This window comes from Triturus cristatus, chromosome 6, assembly GCF_964204655.1.
Source record: "Triturus cristatus chromosome 6, aTriCri1.1, whole genome shotgun sequence".
NCBI lineage: Eukaryota > Metazoa > Chordata > Amphibia > Caudata > Salamandridae > Triturus > Triturus cristatus.
This window is the reverse complement of record NC_140589.1, coordinates 681,754,214-681,778,388: the sequence shown is the minus strand read 5'-3', so window position 1 is coordinate 681,778,388 and position 24,175 is coordinate 681,754,214. Positions and strand designations below refer to the sequence as shown.

At 43.7% G+C, this 24,175-nt stretch overlaps 1 protein-coding gene across 2 annotated transcripts in view; it reads right to left on the bottom strand.

Moving 5' to 3' along the window:
* The window catches only part of HACE1 (HECT domain and ankyrin repeat containing E3 ubiquitin protein ligase 1), a 339,965-nt gene that overhangs the window by 177,094 nt on the left and 138,696 nt on the right, over nucleotides 1-24,175 (bottom strand). Inside the window, exons 11-12 of one of the 2 annotated variants that reach the window (XM_085611183.1) lie at nucleotides 21,799-22,045; nucleotides 3,043-3,383 (exon numbers count right to left, since the gene is read on the bottom strand). In XM_085611183.1, the coding sequence (XP_085467309.1) occupies nucleotides 3,043-3,383; nucleotides 21,799-22,045 (588 nt within the window). The remainder of the gene's footprint in view (nucleotides 1-3,042; nucleotides 3,384-21,798; nucleotides 22,046-24,175) is intronic. The other variant, XM_085611184.1, reaches the window with a different exon arrangement.

The following is a 24,175-nucleotide window of genomic DNA, read 5'->3' as shown; positions in this document are numbered from 1 at the left end:
TCCGTCCATCAATTGTGTCTCTTTTGCTTTCTCGCCCTAAGTGTGCCAGGTATGCCCAGACATGGGTCCTGGGCTCACTGCCACTGGAGTCAAGCTATCCTGGCTGAAGAGGGGTGAAACCCCCGAAGCCGGTCCTAGGATGCTAGATTCTGGTCCAGGGAGGACAAGGCTTGGCAGTTCGGGCTGGACTGTTCCCATGAGGCACAGGGTCAAGACTGATTTGCATATGGCCAGGTCTAAACTGGGGTGGCATGGTGAGCAAAAGAATGATGGATTTAACCCAGATCTCTTGAATGGAGGGTGAATGTTTTGATTTGTTCTGCATTCAGTCCATCAATTGTGTGTCTTTTGGACTATTCCAGTATGGCGAATTTGCAAGCTTATTCTTGATTTGCCACGCCAAATTCCAGTCTGAGTTTTGACCGACCGAGTGTAGCGTGGTTGCAGGAATATTTTCCTCATACCTGTGCAATAATGTGCTCCAAGGCTGGTGTAAAGGTACCAGGGAAGGCCTGCTGACCATACTGCAGGGCAGGAAAAAGGGTTGCATTCATGGCCCTGAGTTTGGGCATGGCTGAAGTGCTTCTTAATATCCTGTTCAGTTGGCTGATGCCATATATAGGACTGCAGCACCTTACCTCTTCAGGGAGTTTAGGAGGTTGTTGCGTTTTCAGTTTTCTTAGAACCAGACAAAGATAATTCCCTTTCTAGGCTTTGTCGATGATCTTACTCCCTAGATGCCAGGTAAGATGTTTCTTGTTCTTATATCTCCCAAAGAAGACAACCATAGTCTTGGTTTGATTTACCCTAAGATGGTTTCTCTTGTTATAAATATTTAGATTATTCAGGGACCTCTGGATCCCAGCTTTAGTGTGATCCATTATTACGATGTTATCAGCATATTAGATGGTGTAGAGTTTGGTTAGGCTCAACTTAGGAAGAATGAGACTTCTGCCCTCCACAGCTATTCCCAGGTCGGCTGTCGGCTGTATATTGATTGAACAAGATGGGGAGGGCGGGGGGGATGAAGAGAACACATCCTTGTTTTAGGCCCTGGTAAATCTGAAATTTGGAGGCAACAGTGTTAGGGCAGGTTTTTACTCTGACCCAAGTCTGTGTATAGTGAGACTACTGCTCCTAATAACTTTGAGGGCACGCCCCACACTACCAGTTTTCCCCACAATGTAGGCCTGTCAACTCTGTCAAAAGCTGCACTGTGATCTATGGAGCAGAAGAAGAGTGGCAGCTGCTTTTTCTGTGCTGTTCGGTGGCTCACATACGCAAGTGCTGGAATGTTATTGACTGTAGACGTACCAGCCTGGAAAAAAGTCTGGAAAAAAGTCTGGAAAAAAGGAAGGGCTTCATGTTCACTTGCCCACGACTCCAGATGTTTCAACAGAACTAGAGTAAAGGCGTTTGATTCTAAGTCCAGGAGTGCTAGAAGGCAGTAATTTGATAGATTTGACCGTTCCCATTTTTTTAAAATATGGGGCACAGAGTACACCCCCCTCCATGCATCTGGGACCTGGCCTACTAGGGATGTATGGTTGAAAAGAGGGGTTAATAGCCTTGGCTAGGCATCTAGGTTGCATTTAAATATGCTGGCTGGAAGGCTGTTTGGGCCTGGCGCACCATCTTTGTTCATTAGCTGTATTAATCTACTAACGGAGGCGGTGGAAAATACTTTGGGGGTGGAGCTCTAGTTTGAGTCTTCAGCACCCCTTAAGACTGCTTGGCCGGAGGATGAGGGCTGATCTATGTATGGTTTCTCCACGTGGCTTTTCCAGGCTCCTTCCGAGACCCCATTGCCTCTTGAGCATTTGATGTTTTTTAATTTGTTGATGTAATCACAGAAGCAGTCCTGTTTTTTTTCCCCTTTAACAGTTGGAATATTGTTGACCACTCATTTTGGTCTGAGGCATTTGTGTAATTTAGAATGGTCGTTTAGGCCAGGATCGTGCTGATACCTTTCTTATGTTACTATACGCTTTTAAGCATGTTGCTGGAGGCACATGCTTGATTGAGAGCCCACATTTTGTGAACAGACCACCAGTACAAAAAAAACATGGTTAATCAATCCCTTTCTCAGCCCTCTGTGGTTCCCTTTGGGGTTCCACAGGGATCAGCCCTGCAGGAACACATCAATATTGTCACCAAATGAGTCAACTTTCACATGAGATTGTTAAGGAAACTAAAACCCTTCTTTACACAGGATGACCTTAAACTTGTTGTCCAAGCTCTTATGTTGCCCAGGCTGGATTACACAAGTGCCACACTACCCGGCCTGCCTGAATAGAATCTGGCCCCGCTAAGGCTCTCTTTTAAGTCTGCTGCCAGACTGGTCACTGGATCTAAAAGAAAGAAGCACATTTCCCTGGATCCAAAATCCCTGAACTGGCTCCCTTCTGAGGCAGTTGCGATAGAGCCTTCTCGGGTATCACCCCGAAGATTTTGAACTCTCTTCCTCCGGACGTCCATTTGATTTCGTCGACCACTTCCTTAAAAAACAGAAGTGAAATAATTTCTGATGAACAAGTTTTTGCACTAGGAGTGCATCTCTCGTATAGTGATCTTATACCAGCCGGTGCTTCATCTGCTGATGCAGATTGCTACTTTTCTGTCTCTCTGTGGTGGTAAAGCTTATTCATTTGATAATCCTCAATGTCTGCTCCTCGCTCATATGTATGTTTGGTTCTGGATCCCACATTTATATCCTACCTACCCCTTCTTGTAAAGCACTCTGATACCACGTACGGTCTTGTTCATGCTATATAAAACTTTATAAATAAACAATTTTTTTTAAATGTAAAACATCCATATAATAAGAATTCAGACATGCTAAATTCAACTCTTGAGAAAAATAGCCGATGGCGGTGAGCAGTGTGCACCCGTTATTTTAGAAAAATTGACAAAGCTAGGCAGTTTTACATGCTGTATACTTCTGTCATGACTTTCCGGCCACTTTTGAAACCATAAACAGATGCTAAACCCATATAACACAAAAAAGTAGAACAATAAAGTAAGAAACTGCAACCATCTTACCCTGGAGGCATCTGACAGGAACAGCAGAGGTAGAAGGCCTGAATGACAGCACTAAGCCGATTTGCGGTCATAGAGATTACATCCTCGCCATCAGCGCCTGCTTCTGCTTTCCCCATGAGATCAGTGGCATTACCCTCCTGAATGTCCACAGGTATTCTCACTTTGTTCTCAGATAGCACTGAGTCCGACTGTGGAGAACTACTGAAAGTAGTCGGCTGATCTGCCCCTCTTTGCTTGAGGAAGATGGAAGCAATATTGGTGGAGTCTTGCTGGTTTCTCGTTAGCTCAGCAGCTATTAGTACAAGCCATTCATCTAGTGAGTGCCAAAGCAGTTCTAAAGGCTGCAAGAAACAAGAGTTCCAAAAACATCAATAAAGCACCTCATGGAAAATAACTATTAAACTATCCAGCAACATGTATATAGCTGTTGTGAACTAGTTGTCAACCAGTCGACTGAAATGATAAAAGTATTTCAATGAAAGGAATTTTATAAAGGACAGAGAAATGATTATTCTTACAAAAATTTGGTACACTTAGATACATATAATTCACAAAACAAAAAATAACGTAACATTAACATGCAGATTACAGTTCCGTAATAAACATACAGCAGGATTGAGTAACTGAAGAGGCGAGAGAGCAGAATAGTGAATTAACAGATTAAAAAAATTATTGTAGCCTATGACTGAGACTTGATAGCACTATAAATAGAAGTAAGTAATTTACCTGTAACGATAGTTCTCCGAATGCAGTTTTTAATTCTGCACTCTAAAATAGTCCCTTCTTACGGTAGACACCTTGGATCAATACTTTGAACTAGGTTTAGGCTGCGCTCTTCATTAATTGGCACGAAAGCAACACTCGGTGCCTAGAGTCAGCTACTGGCCACCATAGATTTAAATTGTCAATGGGGACCATCCAGCTGACCCCATGTTCCTGATACACAAATGGAACCGCTTTAGGTCGCGCCTGTTGACAGCACAAGCGCTGTCCCTATGAGGAGTATTGTTTATAATAAAGGGCTTGGAGCACGCCCACTGCTTACCACTCTTTGGCTTCATTGACACTCTTTTTTGTTACTCCTAACTGGCCATCGCATGCCAGGTATCATTTTCTTTTCTTTCTCTGGAGCATGGACCAAGCACAGATTGATTCCTGTTGATTAGTGTTTCCCTATGTTGTTTCTTCCCTCTCCCACCTACCACTGCTCCTTGTTGCTGCCCCCCAGGCCTCTACCCATCCCGGTCTCTGCTTACTAATAATCCATTGTTTTCCCCCCCGTCCTTGCTTGCTCGTCCCGCATGAAAAAAAAGAGCTATGATACGGCGCTAGCACTTGCCTCGTCATAGCACTTTTTTTCCAAAATCTACTTTTAGCGAAACTACACAGCCCCGCTGCTGTACAACGTGGTTAAAAGACAAGGGCAAAGTCAACAGCTCTCACATAGTCGAGACTATTTGCTTTACCAATTCTTCTGCTACTTTAGTAAGGCATTCTTATAACTGGTTATCAAGGAGCATGTATTTCACTAGCCAGTATGGCATCAAAGGATAATAAATCCATTAATAAAATAAAGTCCATAAGAGGCAATGAGAAAGACTGGTGGCAAAGTGTGGAAGAGAAAGGATTTGGCATTATTAGTGTACAAATTGTATTCTTTGAGCACGCCAACATTTACCTGAAGTAGGAGAAAAAAGGTTAAAAAGAAAAGTGAAAGGGCAGGAAAACATTTGCCTTTCACCGATTTGTTTTTACTACAGAGCAGCGGTATGTACTAGCATTAGCATGCAGAAGATAGTGTGAATATTTCAAAGATAATGACGGGCAGTCAGAACTGTAGTTTGTCACAAACATTTTATTGCTTGAGAAAAGAAGTCTGTGCACTGCAATGACCAACACCGAGTATGTGCCATATGGTTAACTGGAGATTGCAGTTCCATGGTTATAAAGGTGTCTATACTAGTGTACAAGTTTAATATACACCAACAGTCCAGTGATGAAAGGTGACCGCATGTTTTCTTTCCCAAAAGGTAGCAAGGGGAGACATCAGAACCTTGCACATGGCAAAACCCCATGATAAAAAGTTGTGTGTCTATTCACTTTTACCAGGCTGAAAGAGTTGAATTTTTGAAGTCCAATAGACAGAAAAGCTTACAAAAACGTTAACTTTTAAAAGAATAACCAAGAAGGCCAAGGTTGTGAAGTTCCTAAAAATATTTATTGCCTATTCAACAACCTATTCTGACAGGCTCGTATCAGAGAGAGGATCTGTTGAATGCTGAAAATAAATTTGCTTTAGTGGAACAGTTAAGGGGGAATACGTCAGAGAGTATATAACTGGGCAACATGTGTAGGAGAGGGGGAGACTGCGTGCCTGGTTGATGCGCACAGAGGTGGATAAAAAGCCCATATGCTCTATCCGATCACCACAGAGCGACATTTGCTGCAATCAAAATGATATAGATAAGCTATTTGCTAATTACCAGAGTACTTTATATGCATTGGGTTGAAGAATGCCCCTGCCACCTTTCAGAGGTTGGTCAACCAGGTGTTGGCTGGGCTGGAGGATTTCAGTGCTGCCTGGAGGACAATGCAGTGTTCAGTTCCAGCTGGGAAGAACACTTGCAGCACCTCGCTGAAGTGTTGAAGGTGCTGCAGAGGGCAGGTCTCCTGATCAAGACCAGTAAGTGCCAGATCGGGCAGGGTTCTGTGGTGTACTTGGGACACCAGGTAGGAAGCGGCCAGGAGGCGCCCCTACAACCCAAGATTGACACCCTTCTGGCTTGGGAGCACCCCCAAGACCCAGACAGAGGTGAGGGCCTTTTTAGGACTCACCAGGTACTACCGGAGATTCATTAAGGGTTATGGCACCATGGTTGCTCCCTTAACAGAGAGGACTTCCAGGAAGTAGCCCAAGAAGGTGATCTGGAGTGAGTCGTGCCAGAAGGCTTTTGATGCCCTGAAGGCCGCCATGTGCACAAAACCCATGCTCAAGGCACCCGACTTCTCCAAGGAATTTGTTGCGCAGACTGACGCTTCGGATCATGGTGGGGGAGCGGTGCTCACAACTGAACTTAGAGGACCTAAACCAGCCTGTAGTCTTCCTTAGCAGAAGACTACTACACAGGGAACAGAGGTGGAGTGCCATAGAAAGGGAAGCTTTCGCTGTGGTCTGGGCACTGAAGAAGCTGAGGCCCTGCCTGTTTGGGCCCCTCAGGTGGTTAATTCAAATGAGGGGTGAGAATCCAAAACTGCTGAGGTGGTCCATCTCCCTACAGGGAATGGACTTTACGGTGGAACACCGTCCTGGCACAGAACACGCCAATGCAGATGGTCTGTCCAGGTTCTTCCGCCTTAGTGAAGAGAACTCCCAGGAGGTTGGGTAGTTCTCCCTACTTCCAGCTGGAGGGGACATGTGTTAGACTTGGCATCTTTTGGCATGTTTCCCCTCAGTTTTTGCTTTCTGCCCTCCCGGTTTTGACTCTGTTTTTGCAGGCGTAGTGTTTCTGCGCACTTTTCTCACTGCTGATCAGTGGTAAAGTGCAAGTGCTCCGTGGTAAAATTGTTTTATGGATTGGTGTTTCCATGATTGGATATTTGATTTATTTGTTAGTCCCTAGTAAAGTGCACTGCGTGTGCCACGGCCTGTAAATCAAATGCTACTAGTGGGCCTTCAGCACTGATTGTGCCACCCACGCGAGTAGCCCTAAAAGAGTAACTCAGACCTGCCATTGCAGAGTCTGCGCGCAGTTTGTAACTGCCATGTTGACTTGGCAAGTGCCCCCACTTGCCAGGCCCTAAACATTCCCTTTTCTACATGTTAGTCACCCCTAAGGTAGGCCTGAGGTACCCCTGTTGGCAGGGTGCGGTGTATGTGAAAGGTAGGACATGCCCTGGTGTGTGTGGCATGTCCTGATTGTGAATTACAGTCCATTTCGTTTTTCACTATTGCAAGGCTACCTGTTCCCCATAGGACAGAACGGGAAGTTTGTTTATAACATCTTATAAACATAGCTGGCCCTGGGAACTATGTAGGAAAATTAAATTTAGTATGCCTGAACTCAGAATCTAAAGATGCATCTTTTAGCGAAGGTGATATTTACATTCTGTGTTTGAAAATACCACTTTTAGAAAGTAGGTATTTTCTTGCTCAGTCATCCCGTGTGCCTCTGCTGGAATGTGGATTGCCTGTCAGGGTTTTGGATGACAGAATGCTGGGGAGCAGGAGTGGCTCCAGATAGTCTAAGTAGGTCAGGAAAGGGCTGAATAGACCCGGGCTGCGATGGGGGGGAAGAGGGAGGACATTTCCTTGCACCTCTGCCTCTGACAATGCAGTCTCCACCTCCTGCCAGGCAGTCACACCAGAGAAGGCAGAACTGGTTCTGGCTGGGCACAGACACTCTCTGCCTAAGACATCAAAGGATTTTGGGATATAAATATTGGGGCCAAGACCCCTGAATTTTAGAACTCTTTTGGATCAAGAAGACTGCCAAGAAGAGGAGATGGAGAAGCTGTGAGGAGGACCTACCACTTCGCTGTGTGCTTTGCTGTGTTTGCCTGCAGTGGCTGCTTCCGTCTTGGGCAGTGAAAGGACTGGACTAAACTTTCTGCAATCTACTTTATGAGTTACTCCAAGGGCTTGAGGTAGAGCTTTCCCCCTGTTCAAGAAGTCTCAGGAACAAAGACTTCAAGCTCTTCTGCCCGTCGCACTGGGGACTGTGTGTTTTGTGCTGTAACAGAGGAAAAGCAAATTGACGGCGTCAACGACGACGCTGCCGACTCGGTGTCCTGATGGGCCGCAGATTGGCACCGCCGCAACACGACCTTGGTCTCACCAACGATGCCTGCTGACGCCGCCACTGAGCCGCTGCTCGCACCGTGACCTGTGGGCACCGTACTGGGCACCGCCTCGCTTCAGGACGACACCTTGGCAACGCAGAGGGCACCGCCGCAACGCTACCCTGGCCTCACCGACGCCTGCTGATGCCGCCACCAAGCCACTGCTCGCACCGCGACCTGTGGACTTCGCACTCGCAGCGCTTCACGATGACGCCTTGGTATCCCCGACAACGCCACTCCAAGGCCGAAAGCGACACCGCTGCTTGCACCGTGGTTAGAGGGCACTGCTCGTAAAGTTACACGACGCACCGCCCTCATCCCGCACCGCAGCCTTGGCCTACCGACGCCGTCGCCATCGACTCCAGTTAGTCAACCAACGACAGTGCTTCAGCAACAACGATGACGCGGCTTGCACCGTGATCTGCTAGCACCATGACAAGCACCGCCTTCATCTCACACCGAGACCCTGGTCTCACCGATGACGCAATCTGATGCCGCCGGTGAGCCGCTGCTCGCACCCCGACCTGAGGGCACTGCATGCCGCACCGCTGCACTTTGCACCACAGCACCCGAAGCCAGCGCTCCTGACTGCAACAGAGGAGATCGACCTGCAACGCGTGTAACTTCGAGGGCCCCGACTTCTCCTACACCAACCTCCGGAACCGACACCTGCGGACGCCGTGTTTTCGGAAACTCAACGAGAGGTTGCCGGTGCCCTACATTTCTAAAAGGTACTATTTGCGGGTCTTCCCGACACCGTAGCTGGCCTGCGAGGCCGTGGCCAGCCAGAACGGTTTGGATTTGTTTACCCACGATGCCGTGATAACCCCGGACAGAGCTATCGACATCAAAGAACTGTTTTAAAGCTTACTTTGAAAACTGTAGATTTGTAGGTACTGTATTGTGTTTATATATCGTTTTCTGGTCTGGTCTTAAAGTATATAACAATATTGGCTATTTTTCTAAACTGGTGTGGTGTCCTTTTATAGTGCTTACACTGTATTACTGTGGGTTATGTGCAAATGCTTTACACACTGCCTCTAAGATGAGCCTGACTGCTCGTGCCAAGCTACCAAGGGGGTAAGCAGGGGTTAGTTTAGGAGTGTAACTCCCTTGTCCTGACTAGGAAAAAGGGTCCCTATTTGGACAAAGGTGCAAGTCCTTGCCTACTAGAGACCCCCATTTCTAACACCTACATATTAATTGGAATAAGCCAGGTCTCTTCCCAATTCATTTGCACACAGAGCATGTCAAATTGGAGCTACATAGATCCTTACTACGGTAGGGACGGGTGGTGTTTAAGTATATGGGTGTTCATATGCATCATTCAGAAGCCCAACTGTTGTCTGGCAACATCGATAGAGTGACATAGATAGTAGGGTACTCCATCCAATTCTGGTGTAGCCTCCCCATTTCCCAACTGGGTTGGGTTGCAATACTGAAAATGTTGATCCTGCCTCAGTTACTTTACCTTTTCACAGCAATACCTATGACCTTAAGGAAGGAAGAACTGCAGACCATACGGTCCAGGTTGTTCGGTCAGGCGGCACCTATCACATAGTGTGGTAATGTCGAGTGATTCAGCAACTGTGTCCTGAGATAATAGGCTTGACACCGAAGTGTCCAGTGAGCACACAGAACTCAGCCCTTTTGCTACTGGGCAGTATTCCTAGGTTAAAAAACACTACAAAGTTATGTAAGTTTATGGACTTAAGACCTGGTGTTCGCTAAAAGAATGAAAAGAGAATGGTGCACTGTCCACCAGACAATGGTTGTATGATGTGTAAAAATGATCTGGAGCTGAATTAATGTCACTTCAGAGGCAGCCTGTCAGAGTTCTAGCAGTGTGGCCATAGACGTCTGGGATTTTGCATCGTTAGCACTGTTGGCTAAAGTAGATGAACGTCCACCATGAAGTGCGCCAAATATGTCACTGTATGTTGTCAACAGATGGTGCGCAAGTTAGAAGCATAGATGTAATCATATCTGCCTGTAGATACCGAATGTACAGATGACAGATATAGAAATATTTGGGGTATATGGTTTGAAAATGGGAAGTGTTTCGTTTATTCGTTTACTTATTCTTTATGTAAGCACTCATGTATTATGAAAGTGAGGCAATGTTTATGATACTACAGTAAACACAGACTAAACAATTCCAGGGAATTTATTAGGTTGCTGGTATGATGTATAACAATATAAATATCTATTATATTAACTGACAGCACTGCCATAACACAAAATGCTAATACAGCGTTATATGGAAAAAACACACAACCTACTCTGGAGGAAGATCCTGAAGCAATCAACATTTTTTTTTAATTATCCTCCTACCCATTAGTAGGATTAGCAGAGGCTGAAGGCATACACTCAGGAAGTGTGTTGGCTGTGGTGCAAGAGTGCCATACCACATACAACAACTTCTTTCAGTCCAAACTAACATTCTTGCTTCTCTATTGCCTAAATGTTGAAAATTGCACTAGAATATCTGAAGAATCTTTTCAGAGGCAGAGCCACCACATCCAGATCGCACCACAAAGAATAGTACCAACGCTCTGAGCTAATGGTTGGTGAGTTTTGTGAAGTGGGTGCACAAGTGCACCTTACTTTCACACCCGCCGCTGTGACAACTCCAGATGTGGGAGTGGTGCTTAAACAACCAGGAGGTACTAATTATTTTAGCTGGAAGAATACCCAAACAAGAGGAAGCTGTACAGTCTAGATATTTCTCCATTCCAGCAGAAGATTTATATTGGAAACAAGAAAAATCCAAGGAGGTATTTAAATTGTAATCTTTATGGTTGATTTTGATTTACCAATATCATCAGGATATAGTAATACAGATCTTGACACACCATAAAGCATTAGGATGCCTCGGAGCATCTAAGATAATACAGACACCAGGTAATTTCTAAAGACATTTACAGGCACTCTTATCGATGCCTAGGCAAGGTGTACATTAACCTAAAGTGCCACACTTTATACATGTGGAGTTGTGAGTACAATGAGACATCACACTGATAATGTCAGGCAGCACATTCTGTTCAAACACGGCTTCTCCTAAAAGTGAGTGATCAACGCCAAATATAGGAAACCTTTTTAAATGAGCATAGTTTTGGTTATGAGCATTAATCGAAGATCCTGAATAGGCGCTAATGTCTACGGTAGTATACACAAAACCTCCCTATTTTATTAAGCAATTCTTAGTGTTCATTACACTGCACCTTGCCATTTCATCTGCCAATTCCAGACGGAGGTAATTCAGTAGCTTTCTGGTAACATCTTGTTGCCTTTTTCAAATATTGGTATAATTACACCCTGGAGCCAAGACTGTAGACAAGACCAGGCATAGAGACAGGATTAAACACGTAGGCCAATCAAACCATCCAAGTAAAATTGTGTCATACCAAAAGAAAGTGAGTTGAACAAAGTCCTGCCTGGGAATCTTGTTTGTTTTGAGCATTCATAGGAGCAAACTGGACTTTACTGGTTGAAATCATGCTGCATGTACTATAATACTGAGCTGAGCTTAAATGCACCCATAGAGTCTGTACATTTCTCCTTAAAATAAAGTTTGGAGAAATAGTTGGGAATCCATCTTTATGAATATTGCTCCTGGTGACCTTTTTGGCCAACAGAAATAAGGTGACAACATTCTGTAAGGTCTTTCCTTTCTGTGGCTTCTCTTAGGGAGACCAACCAGTAATATTTCATATAGTAAATTATCATAAATAGTTACAACCTTAAATTGTAATTAAAAAATACATTAATAAAAAAATGGTAATGTAGGTCAGAAAAAAGAATTCCTCATTTAGATGCACAGACCCATAGGAACCGTCCACTACATCATCTTTAACAGAGGAGAGGTAGACACACTGGGGGGGGGACGGTGCCTGAGGGTAAGCACTAGACAGTACGCAGTTTAAGCAAAGTCTTTGTGAAGCACAATCAACCTTTTCCCAACGGAGCCTGGGGTTTAAAAGATAACCTTTTGAACTTTATCCTAGCCCTGACCAGAAACCATTAAAGACACCTTCTCCAGAGTGAATGGGCTTTCAGCCTAATGTGTCAACTGCCCACTCACTGCAGTTATGTACCCACCGAAAATAAGTCCTGGTGTTATATGAATATCTTAAGTGTTGAACATTTGCCCTTTTGGAAGGGTCACCCTGAACCCTATTTTTGTTGGCCATAGAGCTCAGCACACTTAACTCTTGCTAACCCCTTGGTGTATGCTTCAAATTGGTATACACGTGAATGGCATATTTAACTTGCATACAAGTCCCTATTATGTGGTATAGAATATACCTAGAGCCTTTAAGGTAAAAGCCACTAGTGGGCTGCAGCACCCATTGTGCAAACCATTGCAGTTACCCAGAAAACCTGTCCCCAGGCGTAATAATGTAGCCTGCCTGTTCGGTTTAAAACTGCCAATTCGAATGGTCAAAATAAACCCTTTTTGACAGGTCAGCATCTTCTTTTTCATATATTATGAAGTAACCCCCAAGTAGGTCTTATTGCCAATAAGCAGGGAGCATGGTATTTAAAAGAACATGTAAAAGGCTTACTGTCCCATATGTCTGTACAGTGCAAAAGGCCCAAAACAACAACTTACCTTCAGTAATGCGCTTTCTTATAGAGACTAACAGCAGGTTGCTCACCTTTTGAATAATACCCAGATGTCAAGACAGGATCCTGAAACATTTTTCAGTGGTACCTCTGCGCACCAGTTGGAGGGGCCCTGCGGCTCCACACAAATGCTGTTCTGCTCTGGAAATGCACACAATCCATGCAGGCAAAGGGCGACTTAAGTACACAGCCACCGAAATTTAAATGAATGTAGACATGCAGTGACGCTGGTAAAAAGGCCTGTTCACACTACTGAACAGAAAATGGTTATTCTGCAGCTACTGTGCTTGTGTCACTTATCTCCTGGTAAAGGTGGCAGCCCTCTAACATTATGAGGGTAGCGCTTGGTGCAATCCTCCTGGTCCAATTACACTGCATTACCATTAGACAGGAGTAGGTCATGATGCACACACATGATACGTGTTCGCCCCTGACCACAAATCACTAAGAGGGGTCGAGATATCCATGCAGCTGGGGTATTCAGGGCAGGACAGCACATCCACGACCATACAGAGGACTCTTCCAACCCAACAGTGGTGTAGTACAAGTAGAATGCAGTGCACAGCGATGAATAAGTCTCCCAATGAAGTGATACTATCTCGGTTTTTCTTAGTTAAGATTTGTTCAGGAAGTACCAGATAGAGAGTGGTGGGTTATTGTCATTTGGTTGTAGTCTGGCGCTTTAGGCTTCTGCATTGTTTTGCAGTGGTGTGAGTTAGTGCCTCTGGGAAGCAGGACAAAGATGCATTTGTTACAATAGAAGGCAATCCAGTGTTATAATTAGTGTCTCTAAAAAAGAGAGCAGTGTTGTAGATTATTTCCATTTGATTTATTGCGGAGGTTTAATGTGCACTAACATGCATTACTCTGGGTAAGCATCACTGGCAAGTAGTGCACGATGGTGTGTTGGGTTAGGGTCACTAGGATGCTGTTTCATGTAATGGGTTAGTCTCTTTAATGCTGTTCAATGGGATAACCTTGTGCTGCTAGGACGCAGTACAATGTGGTGGGTTAATGTCACTTTTGACCCTGCAATGCAGTGTGATGTGGGTTAGTGTTACTATGATGCAGAACTGCAGACTAAGCAACCCATTTGAACCAATACATTACAGCGGTTTACTGTCCTCAGTAAGGAACGTGATTTGCTAGTGTCATTAAAATGCAGTGTGATGCCCCTGCTAGGCCTGTGAAGCTGCACCGTCCTGTCCTTATATCTATTGAGAATAGCCGTATCTGTTTTTCAAAAATGTTTTATGATAAAAAGTTGCTAAGTAAAAAGAACAAATGATGGACAGAATGCAGAACGATGTCATACATTCACCCCAATACAGAGATGAGGGCCTAAATCCATCCTTTTTCTTTTGCTCCCCATGCAATTCCAGTTTGCAACCTGCCACATGCAAATCAATCCTGACCCTGCCCTCAATGCGAACAGTCCAGCCCGATCTGCCAATCCAGGTCCTCCCTGGACTGGAAACAAGCATCCTAGGCCAGGTTACGGGGGTTTCACCCCTCATCAGCCAGAATAGATTGACTCCAGTGGTATGGAGAGCACGGGACCCACGCCTGTGCATTCCCGTCCCAATTGGGGTGACAAATGCCAAAAGAACAATTGATGGACAGAATGCAGAACAATGTCATACATTCACCCCAGGACAGAGATCTGGGACTAAATCCATAGTTTTGTTTGCTCCCCAAACCATTCCAGTTAACACCCAGCCATATGCAAATCAGTCTTGACCCTGTCCTCAATGGGAACAGTCCATCCTGAACTGCCAGGCCAGGTCTTCCCTGGACTGGAAACAAGGATCCTAGGACCAGCTAAGTAAGCACAAAGCGTTAACTGAAAATGACAGTTTACGTTTATTTGGAAACTAGGTGCCATTTCAGGCTGACACCAGTCAAAGTTTTACTTTATTTTTTGGAGTTCCAAGTCAAAAACAAGGCAGGTGCCGTCATCAAACTCCTGCGGAGGCAGGGGTGTGGAAATTTCAAAAAAATCTACTTGGCCAGGGGACAAAATGTTACACAAATCTACTTGTCCTGGGAAGGTAACTGCTTGCCCCACCTACTCCATAAATCACTATGGTAGGTCTGCACGGAGAGACCCTGCACTGCAATCAGTGCAACATACTGTGCAATATATATTTCAAGTGCAAGTCCAATTATGCAGTGCATGGTCATGCACTCTTAAATGCAACTCTTCTGGCTGGCTGTACAGCATGTGTGCAGATGTCAGTGTGCACTGCACTCAATTATCAACTATTTTGCATGTAACACATCTTCATATGTAGAGAAATAGTACCTAGAGGCAGAGGGCAGACTGCATTTCTTGAAGTGTTTTTGGCACAGTCCAGACTGTCGAAATATGAACCTCTAGGACAGAAGGGTGTTCTCCATCATAGGACCAACTCATAGCTGTCCAGCTTCAAAAATCCTCAGATGTGATGCGCTGATAAACGTGTGGATGGGAATAACTGCACTTCTTGGAAGAGCTTATGAAGGTTCATGGGGCAGCAAAATCATGTAGCAGATACACAAGAGGCAGGTGTGATGTTATTATATTATGGTGCACTCACTGCTACATCTCCACATTCTTCTCCCACACAAAGAGCATATGCAGCACTGACAGTAGCTGTACAGGGTTCTCTCTTGCAGTTAGTAATGGCTGCAGCAGAGTAAGCTTCCCTAACATGAAGAGGTGCTGCGCAGATCAGCAATGGGTGTTCAAGTTTGTCTCCTTCAGGTATGTAGGACATGTAGCAGTCACGCAGCTGAAAAGCAAGTGTTAGTCTCACAGCGAAGGTAAGGAGTGTTAAGTTGAAAAGACAAATCTAGAAGTGGAAAGCTGAGCATCATTGAGACGGGGACTAGTGAGTAACTGCAACCACTCAACATTTCATGTCACACCCATGGCAGCAAGTCCCGAATACTGTATTCAAAGAGCAGTGGGAGTGCAGCGGTGGTAGCAGGCCCAGTGTACAAGGCTGGAGAAGGTGCTGTCTGCTCAGTGGTTAAAGTGCATTAAAAAAAAAATATGGGAAGTGTGATGCTGAACGAAATGGGGGAGGCAAGGGGAGTGAATCTGGGGGCAGGGTAAAACAAAATACTTTCTAACTTTTTGTGGTCTTTCACCTTCAGGTAACTACATGTATAATAATGGACAGCTTTCATTGAAATTAAAGTTATGTTGATCAGTGGGAAATGCGGTATCAGACATTATGAAACCTCTATTAGTTCATGCACTGACCAAACCATGAACATTTAGCACAGCAGGCAGGAATCTCTGACAGACCATCCTAAACACAGGCACCCTCATGTGCAGACTGCATATGCATCCCTATGCACGGGTGGCTGTGCAAGTTTTGCTGCAGATTTCTCAAGCTAGCCACAGGCAGCCGTCTTGCAGGTCACTGAACTCCACCAGAGACAACATCAAACTGTCAAAGAGCTGGGTCAACCCGTGACTACCTGGGGTAGAGGTGGAGGCTGTGAGGTGCCTCGCCACCGGGTCTCTGCTGAAAAAGGTTGTGGTCACCGGAGGTGGAAGGGGTGGGTTCTGCTCACATGCAATGAAACAGCTCTGTATCCGCGGGCCTGTCTTGGAGGCTTTGATGCACCTAGTAGTGACACAGTGAACCAGTGACAATGTGGGGTTATGACCCTGAAAACCCCCAAAAATCATTTCTGTAGTCAGAATAAAAAATAATGTGGAGGGGCAAGTGCAGGCATCGAGAGGGATTTTGGGCTGGGCATGAGGTTCTGGGGCGACAATAGGGGGTAGAACAGGCTAAACATTCTTCATGTACCTCTAATGTAACCAAGCATTGAGGGCTCTTTGCCTAAATAGAGCTTGAGAAAATCTGATCACAGGCAAACTGTGCCACTTTCTGATTACAGCCTCCATGACTGATAGAAGGACAGTTAAGGATGTCGAAAGTCTGCTGCAGTGATATGTTTGTAACCTACGTGCCATAGATAGATATGAGTATGGTAGTTTGGTGGGCTTTTGAACCTGCTACCACATACAAGGTAAAAAGAGACCAGCAGCACCCCTGCTCCGATTCCACTGGGTTAGATCAGCAGGCTGAGTTTTTCTTCAGTGATCTGTTTGCAATGTGCCCGTCTCAGGCTCCAAAGCCAGTATGCTAGTTTGAAGGTTTGATGTGAGAGAGAGAGAGAGACAGAGAGAGAGAGAGACAGAGTGAGAGAGAGTCTCGACAGAGTGAGAGAGAGAGACAGAGTGACACTAGTGAGCATGTATTAGTGCAAGGAGGTGTGGAGTTGTTGGCATCTTTATTGCATGTTTAGTAGTTGATATATAACTTAACTCCCTGGAGCAACAGGAAGGATTAAAGAGAACATTTTTATAACCGCAGGAACACTCTAACTTGAGGTACTTTAGCAAAAAACAAATTGTGTGCGTGGAGTCTGTGAAGAGGTTGCGAGGACTAGTGGTTAGTCGGGCATTACTGGGTTTTGCACTCATGTGCAGTTCGTGTTGATATTTTTCAGATAGTTTATGACACACACATTCTGAGCAGCAGGGAGCAAGAGAGGGTCGTTTGAGAGCTGAATATAACTAAGGTGTGCAGATTACAAGACTGAAAGGAGTAAATTTCACTATGACAAAGTACTGGAATTCGGCTGCTGCAAGGCGATTAGTGACTCAGAGCTCATGGACACGCTACTACAGAGTGCTGGGGTGTCTCTTGCAAATGCTGCATGGCTCCTGTGCAAGCCAACATGCAGGACATTCTGTCCCAGGGGAGTGTTCGGGGTAATTGGCCAATTTTCTATTCTATAAATTCCACCAGTTCCGTTGTAGCTTGTAAATACACAATAGTTACAACTGACGTTAGAGCACTAGTGGGAAATGCTTTTCTTTGTTGTCTCCTGGAAGAAAGCAGACAATGTGTGCCCCTGAACGCGCAACATGTAATGTGCCAGGCGTCCTCTGATTGAACTGATGTGGTTTGACCCCTACAGTTAAACTGCAAGTAATGAGCTGCGAGAAACATCTTAGGAGGGGGTTTGGGGAGAAAGAGACAGGGCCGAGAGGCGCTTGCAGCACATGGCTGCACGAAGCAGTCACGATCCAAGCAGTTATTTAATAATGTTGTTACACAGGCACATGTTCTGAAAAATAGCAGAAAAACAAGGCGAAGGAGAGAGAACGAGACTAATACTATTAACTCGTGTCACATTGTGTGCAATGTGAGGCGCATATTATATTAGCCCACCAATGAATGAGTGTCCGATTCGGGACACTGGAATTTCTCTTTGTCTTTACATATATTATGTAACAGCACACAGCAGCTCACTGTTCACCACCTCGATTCTCATCCGGGCAAAAAGTAGCCGACTTCGATCAGGCACTTTGCAGGTAACGGATAGCAGTTTCTGTTGCACTCTTATAAAGGAAATTAATACAATTCACATTTCCGCCCACCACTTTTAATATTCACCAGCTTTCACAGGCAATATGCGGTAAAACAAACAGATTGCTCGTTTGCTCTAATGCAACCGATTGCAGGAATTTTAAACGTTTACGCCCCAGTACAATTCTTTAACACCACATTTAGTATAATATGAGTCGCTGCATAGTTGAGCTCCACTTAAAAAGCAGTCCGCTCCAAACCCCAAGTTAGCGCGCTCTGTTTTCTCTTGTGGAATCTGAACAGGGCACTCTGTAATGCCGTTATTTTTACTTCAATCCGCTGAGCTCTCAGCAGGATGTGTGCATTGCCTCTTCCCTTCGCGATCAGCAAGATAAAGTTAACTGTATTTCTACCCCCCGTATGCCGCTAGCTCACTTGGCTTTAGCCTGTAAACATTAATGCCCCCCTGCCTCCTCACCCCAGTTTCAGGTCGCGCCACCATCAGCGAGATATTTGTGCTATCCTCCTGTGTTAAAACGTCCACCCCATTGATCGGCAAGACACCCGATTGCTGAGATTGCCGCTTGTTGAGACTGAAGTTTCAGTCTCGCAGCCAATCACAGGCTAGAGCCCAGCCATGGGCTGCTAGCCAATCAGAGGCCTCAAAATCGTTTGCAGCTCCCTGCCAGCCTTTCTGATTGGCTGTGAGACCCAGAGTGTCCACAGCCTGTATCATGTACGCGATTTAATTTCTAGTTGTCCGTAGGACAAAATAGACATTACATCTTCTTGCCCGAGGTAAAAATCAACATGGTTCGGGCGTCGGGCGATATGATTTCCCCACCCCTGGGAGGCCATTGGATTTTGAGGCCAAAAGCTCAGAGCACAGAAAAAGAGGATTCCATAGCCACCAGGTCACTCCGATACCCGCCCTGGATCAAGGTTTTACCTTCAGACATCACCTTTTTGGTTCTCGAAATCCACCAGTGGGGCAAAGCTGGAAGCTATAACTATGATAAGTACCTTGATCACAAGGCCCTACGAAGACTTTTTTAGTCTGCCAAAATGCACTGAGAAGGAAAAACCTGGATACCTTGCAAACAAAAGGTGTGTCCTCCCCAGGGAAGTCTCAGCACCTTGTTCCAATTATTTGGAGATGGAAAAATGACAAAGGCCCAAATTCTTGAACTCCTAGGAAAGTTCTTTCTGCTCACTCCTGCGGCCTACAGGTTATCGGGAAGGCTTCCAGGCACCAGATCTCTCTCCAGTCAGGGCTCCTGTAGGGACCAGTCTACATAGTTAAGAATTATTTTGCCAGTTGTGTCTAGCAGCTGTAACAGTTGGCCTAACACTGGCATTTGGAGAGAAGCTCCAGTCCCTCAATGCCAGAAAGCATCAGGACTCCGTGGGTCTTGTTTTTCATGTGTTGTCTTCTGAGGTCTACGAATATTCTGAGGAGGAAGCAGTGAGGTGACAGCCTGATCGTGTGCACTAGCCAATAACTGGAGAATTCACTATGCCCAACTCTGGCTACCTTCCCATACAACCCCAATTGTAGCAATTACTTTGCTGCAAACCCTTCCAGATACTCTCATAAAAAATGGCTCTAGCCTTCTTCCAGCTACAAGTCTTGCCCTTCAATTTAGCCACTTCCCCCACAGAGATGTGCTTCCCTCCTCTTTGCCATTGCTGGAACTACTTTTAATCCTGCTCAGACCTCAGACATAAAGTTGAAAGAGGCACTAGCCATGAGTAGTTTCAGTTCCTGACCGTTCCATTTGGGATCTCCACTTTTAAAAGAGGAACTGTGAAAGGTGCCCTATGTGTTGCTAATTGTTCCTGTCCCCTCCCAGATGACTAAGCCTTGCTATGGGGTCATTGTTTTTTTTTTTTAACTTCATTGATTTTCAAAGAGAACAATAACACAGGAATTGATATCATGTCAGGGTTAGAACAACATGTAGATAAACAAACAATTCTCATATAAAATGCATAAAATGAAGTATTTAACCCCATGGTAGTACAGAGAAACTAACCCTCATAATCGATAATGAAGAAAAGAGAGAAGCATAGAAAAAGTAAAAAGGGAAAAAAGGGAAGGAAAAATAAAAAAGGAGAAGGAGCAAGAGTCGGATACTGCAAAAGGTCCATGTAATTGTAGGCACAAGAGTAACCCAATAACGACATATGCAACATATAGAAAACCTATAGTACAGAGATTGTCCCTATAAATATAGAAATACAAACATAAAATATTGCCAAAACATAAGAAATAAACAAAGTAATACAGTGGCGTTACTTGAAAACACGGAGGTTTATGAGAGTCGAAATAGAAGTCCAAAGTGTTCCACATCGATCTGGATGGAGGTTTCCAAGGATAGTTTGGTAAGGCAATGTTATCTGCACATTGTTAACCCCACTTCAACCTTCTGACTGACAGAGGGCAAACCTTATTTTTCCAGGAGAAGAGTTGTTAATAGCCCGGAAGGGATGTGTATTCAGTCTCTGGAGCTGGGCAGTGCGGCAAGTCAATGCTAAAACTGTAAACTCAGACGTATAAAGTCCACTTTTATAAAGTTACTCTCCACTAAGTTATCAAAATCATCTTTCACAACTGGATTAGGCTTTTAATACTAAATAGAAAGTTACTCTGATTGATTGTTCTATCAATTTCCTAGGCCAATGTACAATTAAGTGTATTTTATTCATAACTAGGAGTGTTCTTGTAAAATGTAGCTTTACGTACCCTGTGATAAACAGTTTTCTGTAACTGTTCACTGCAAGGGTTACACTTAATATCTAGTATGCCCCACTTTTATAACTCAAGCACCCAGCCATGTGGGCTTACAAGGCACATTTTAGGGTGGACTTAGCTAATATATAAAAGTAAGTTGTTCTACATGGAAAAGGCATTTTTAATGACATGTGACACTGCAGTGCTTTTAAGCAGAGCAAATCATGCTCTCTGGAGCCATTCAATTTTGTGATGTATATAGATGATGTAAAGTCACACAGCAGCCTGAACGACATTATACTTCCACACCACTGGTGTAATTTCTGCCAACTCACAATAACATTCCCGGAAAGTTAGGTAATGAAAGAATGTTACAGTATAGATTTAGGGACACAACACTATGGCTCTGCACCGTAATCTCACAGCGCACAGAATTAAAATACTAGCACAAATATTGTTCATGGAAAGGTGAAAATCATGGATGACCAAGCTGAAAAAGTTAATTCCTTATACCAAATATGCAGCCATTATTGAACAGAAATATACAGACCAGCCAGCTCACCAAAAAGAGCAATTTTCAGCAAATGTTTAAGGAGAAGGTGATATAAGGGATTGGGACCCTGTATTGCAATTGTTCTCTCCATTTTATAGTTAAATCAAGGTACCATACAAAAGGACACATTTTTAGAAAACGGCGAGAGACCAGGTTGATGCTAGGTGATATTTTTTTGTTCACAATAGTTGGTTGTATTTCAATAGAAACACTTGCATACCAAAGTGAGTATTTTAAACTATATCCCCACTTTGACAGGTGGCCACTACATATTACTAAAATATGAGACACCTTGTGTTTTTCTATACACCAATAAAGAGATGGATAATTATTATTACCACCATTTTTGAATTTTAGCCCATTTCAACAACCATTCTTTTTATATGGTCCCACATCCAATACAACCGATGATGTAAAGAAAATAAACACAAAATGGAAGTTTCATATTATTAGAAACATAATCTTAAACTTTAGAAATTAAATAAAAAGAAGGCAAAACATGTTTACAATAATCAGTTATTTGATAGTGAGAGTAAACTTTTGATTGGTGAGCAGAGAAATATGGAAAGAGAGACTGGCCAAACTTAAAAAAATGGATGTGTGGTATCAACCAAACTTACGTCCTGTTCGGGAGGAGTCTGATTAATGAATGCATGCTTTGTCAAATTCATCTCTTTACCGTCTATCTTCCTAAACACGTCATATATTTTTCTGACCTTGAACGCCTGACTTCTTGGGGTTTTATTTCCATTGTAGCCCATGCCATTTCCATTATTGGGAGAGGACGGGCCAATGCGAAACACGTGGCAAAATATTCTTACAATCCGTAAAAGACTCTTCATTTGAGCTTCATAACTGCTTGACAAGCTGGAAAAGAAACATTACGATGAAACTGTTTATATGACAAAATAGAGTCAGCACTTCTGCTTATGAATTTTGTCTTCCCAAACAACCTTAAAAATAGGAAGGATATCGGAGATCTGCAGACTTCTACGTCTCCCATGTTCAGATTACATTTTAATATATTCTAGTGTTGTTAACAGGAAGGGGTGCATAACTTGAAGAATGTCCACGTATCCTTAACATTTATCGCCTGTATTTCAAGGACTTAGAAAAAAGTAGGTCATAATCAAAAGGTCCCTTCAAGTGCTTTCATGGAACACAACCAGCTCGCACACCTATGAAACATGATACTACAGGAAGTCATTTCAACAATGACAGTGTAGCTTGTGTGACTAGTTTCCAAATACTTAATATAAAACTGAATCGCAGTGGAGAAGCAGTAAAATTATACATTTTGTGAGGCTGGGCAAGTCTTTATAGTCAATACTTACACAGCTAGAAAAGGGACTAAATGCCTTATCAGTTTACATGACAATGCTAATAGTAGCATACATTCCTTGAAAGACAATTCATCATAGCTGTAGAACATTGTGCAGTACACTCTGGGTCAAGGATCTGAAGCAGTGAGTGAACAAGTTAAAACATAGTCATACTTGGAAAATGCATAGTGGCAGTGGAAGGCACAAGCTAGTATTCTCCGCTAGTAAGTATCAAGCATCATGTTTCATTCAATCTTCTAAAACTGCTCTAAGTCATGATAAGGGACAAAATAAACATAAGGGAAGCCACACACACACAGAAGATTGAGACAGGATGTGGTTAGAAGAAACATATACAAGATGCAAAAGAGAGTTGGGTAACAACATATGACTCAAGGAAGTGATGGATTATGTGAACCGTGGAATGTGAACAAAGGAGACTGATAAAGAAATCATAGCTCAATTGATAGTAGATTTATGGGCAGTATTATGTAAAACAATAGGAGGTGGAGTTATAGGGATCTGTTAGCAATACATTACACAGTGGATGATGTTTGCATCATACTGCACCATATAATATGGTTTTTATGGTCATCAGTATTGTTTCAATATATAACATTTTGCACAACAAATTAAATATCACTGTAAACTTTGATAGGCAACACATTTTAATAAAGGTGAGACAAGCTGTAAAATCTGAATAAGGTTGAGACAATCTGTCAACGTTTAATGGCCAATGCTGCCAACAAATTCAATTTACACTGACATGAAACCCTTTACATAATGCAATCTTGCTACTTCAATGAGAGAAGCCCGATAAGAGGAGAATATTCCTCATCATTGTCAACTGATTGTGTAAGTTTTTTTCCAGCTATGCCGATTTGTGCTGCATAGGAAACTTCACTTTCAAACGGGATTCACCGATTTCTTCTCTACAGGGTTGGTAGGCTCACCAGGTCACTCAGAATGCTGATGTTTTTACCTCAGCGCTCTCAGAAGCAGAGTGTGACCAACTGATAGGTAAAGGTCCTAGGCAGACTTGTTTTTAATAGACTTGAGAGTTGGGCAGAGGAAAAAGGGATTTTGTTCAGATGTACAGTACGGCTTTCGCCCAGGATTGGGAACAATTGAGTACGGTCTCAATCTCCTCTTTATTATGAACAAATATACTAAGGCAAAGAATAGCTCCATCCATATACTTTTTATGGATTGAACGGCGGCATTTGATTCTGTGAATCGATCAAAACTATTGCTGCTGATGGAGGCTGCTGAGGTGGAAAAGCCACTGATCACTATTTTAAAGAGGTTTCATCAAGACAGAAGTTAGGTGTCCTTACGCTCCCACTGCTGTATGTACAGAGGAACCAGCTTCAGCGAAAGGGGTTGTGTATTGGCTCAGTTTTAATTTTAAATTAACCGTTTGTAACAATGGATGAAGGGGGAAAGATTTACCACAGGCGAGGAGACGTCCAGTCTCGGTTTTATTATCAAGAACGGCAAATGGCCTTCAACTTTTGACTGATATGTTTAAATATTTCATGAGAAATTTAGAATTAAATATAAGTCGAGCCAAATCTTATATTAGGACTAGTGGACCTAGGCATTCTAAAGTCAAAACTCATTGAATAGATGGTTTAAAAGTCGATAGAGTACCCCAGTTTACCTACTTAGCAAT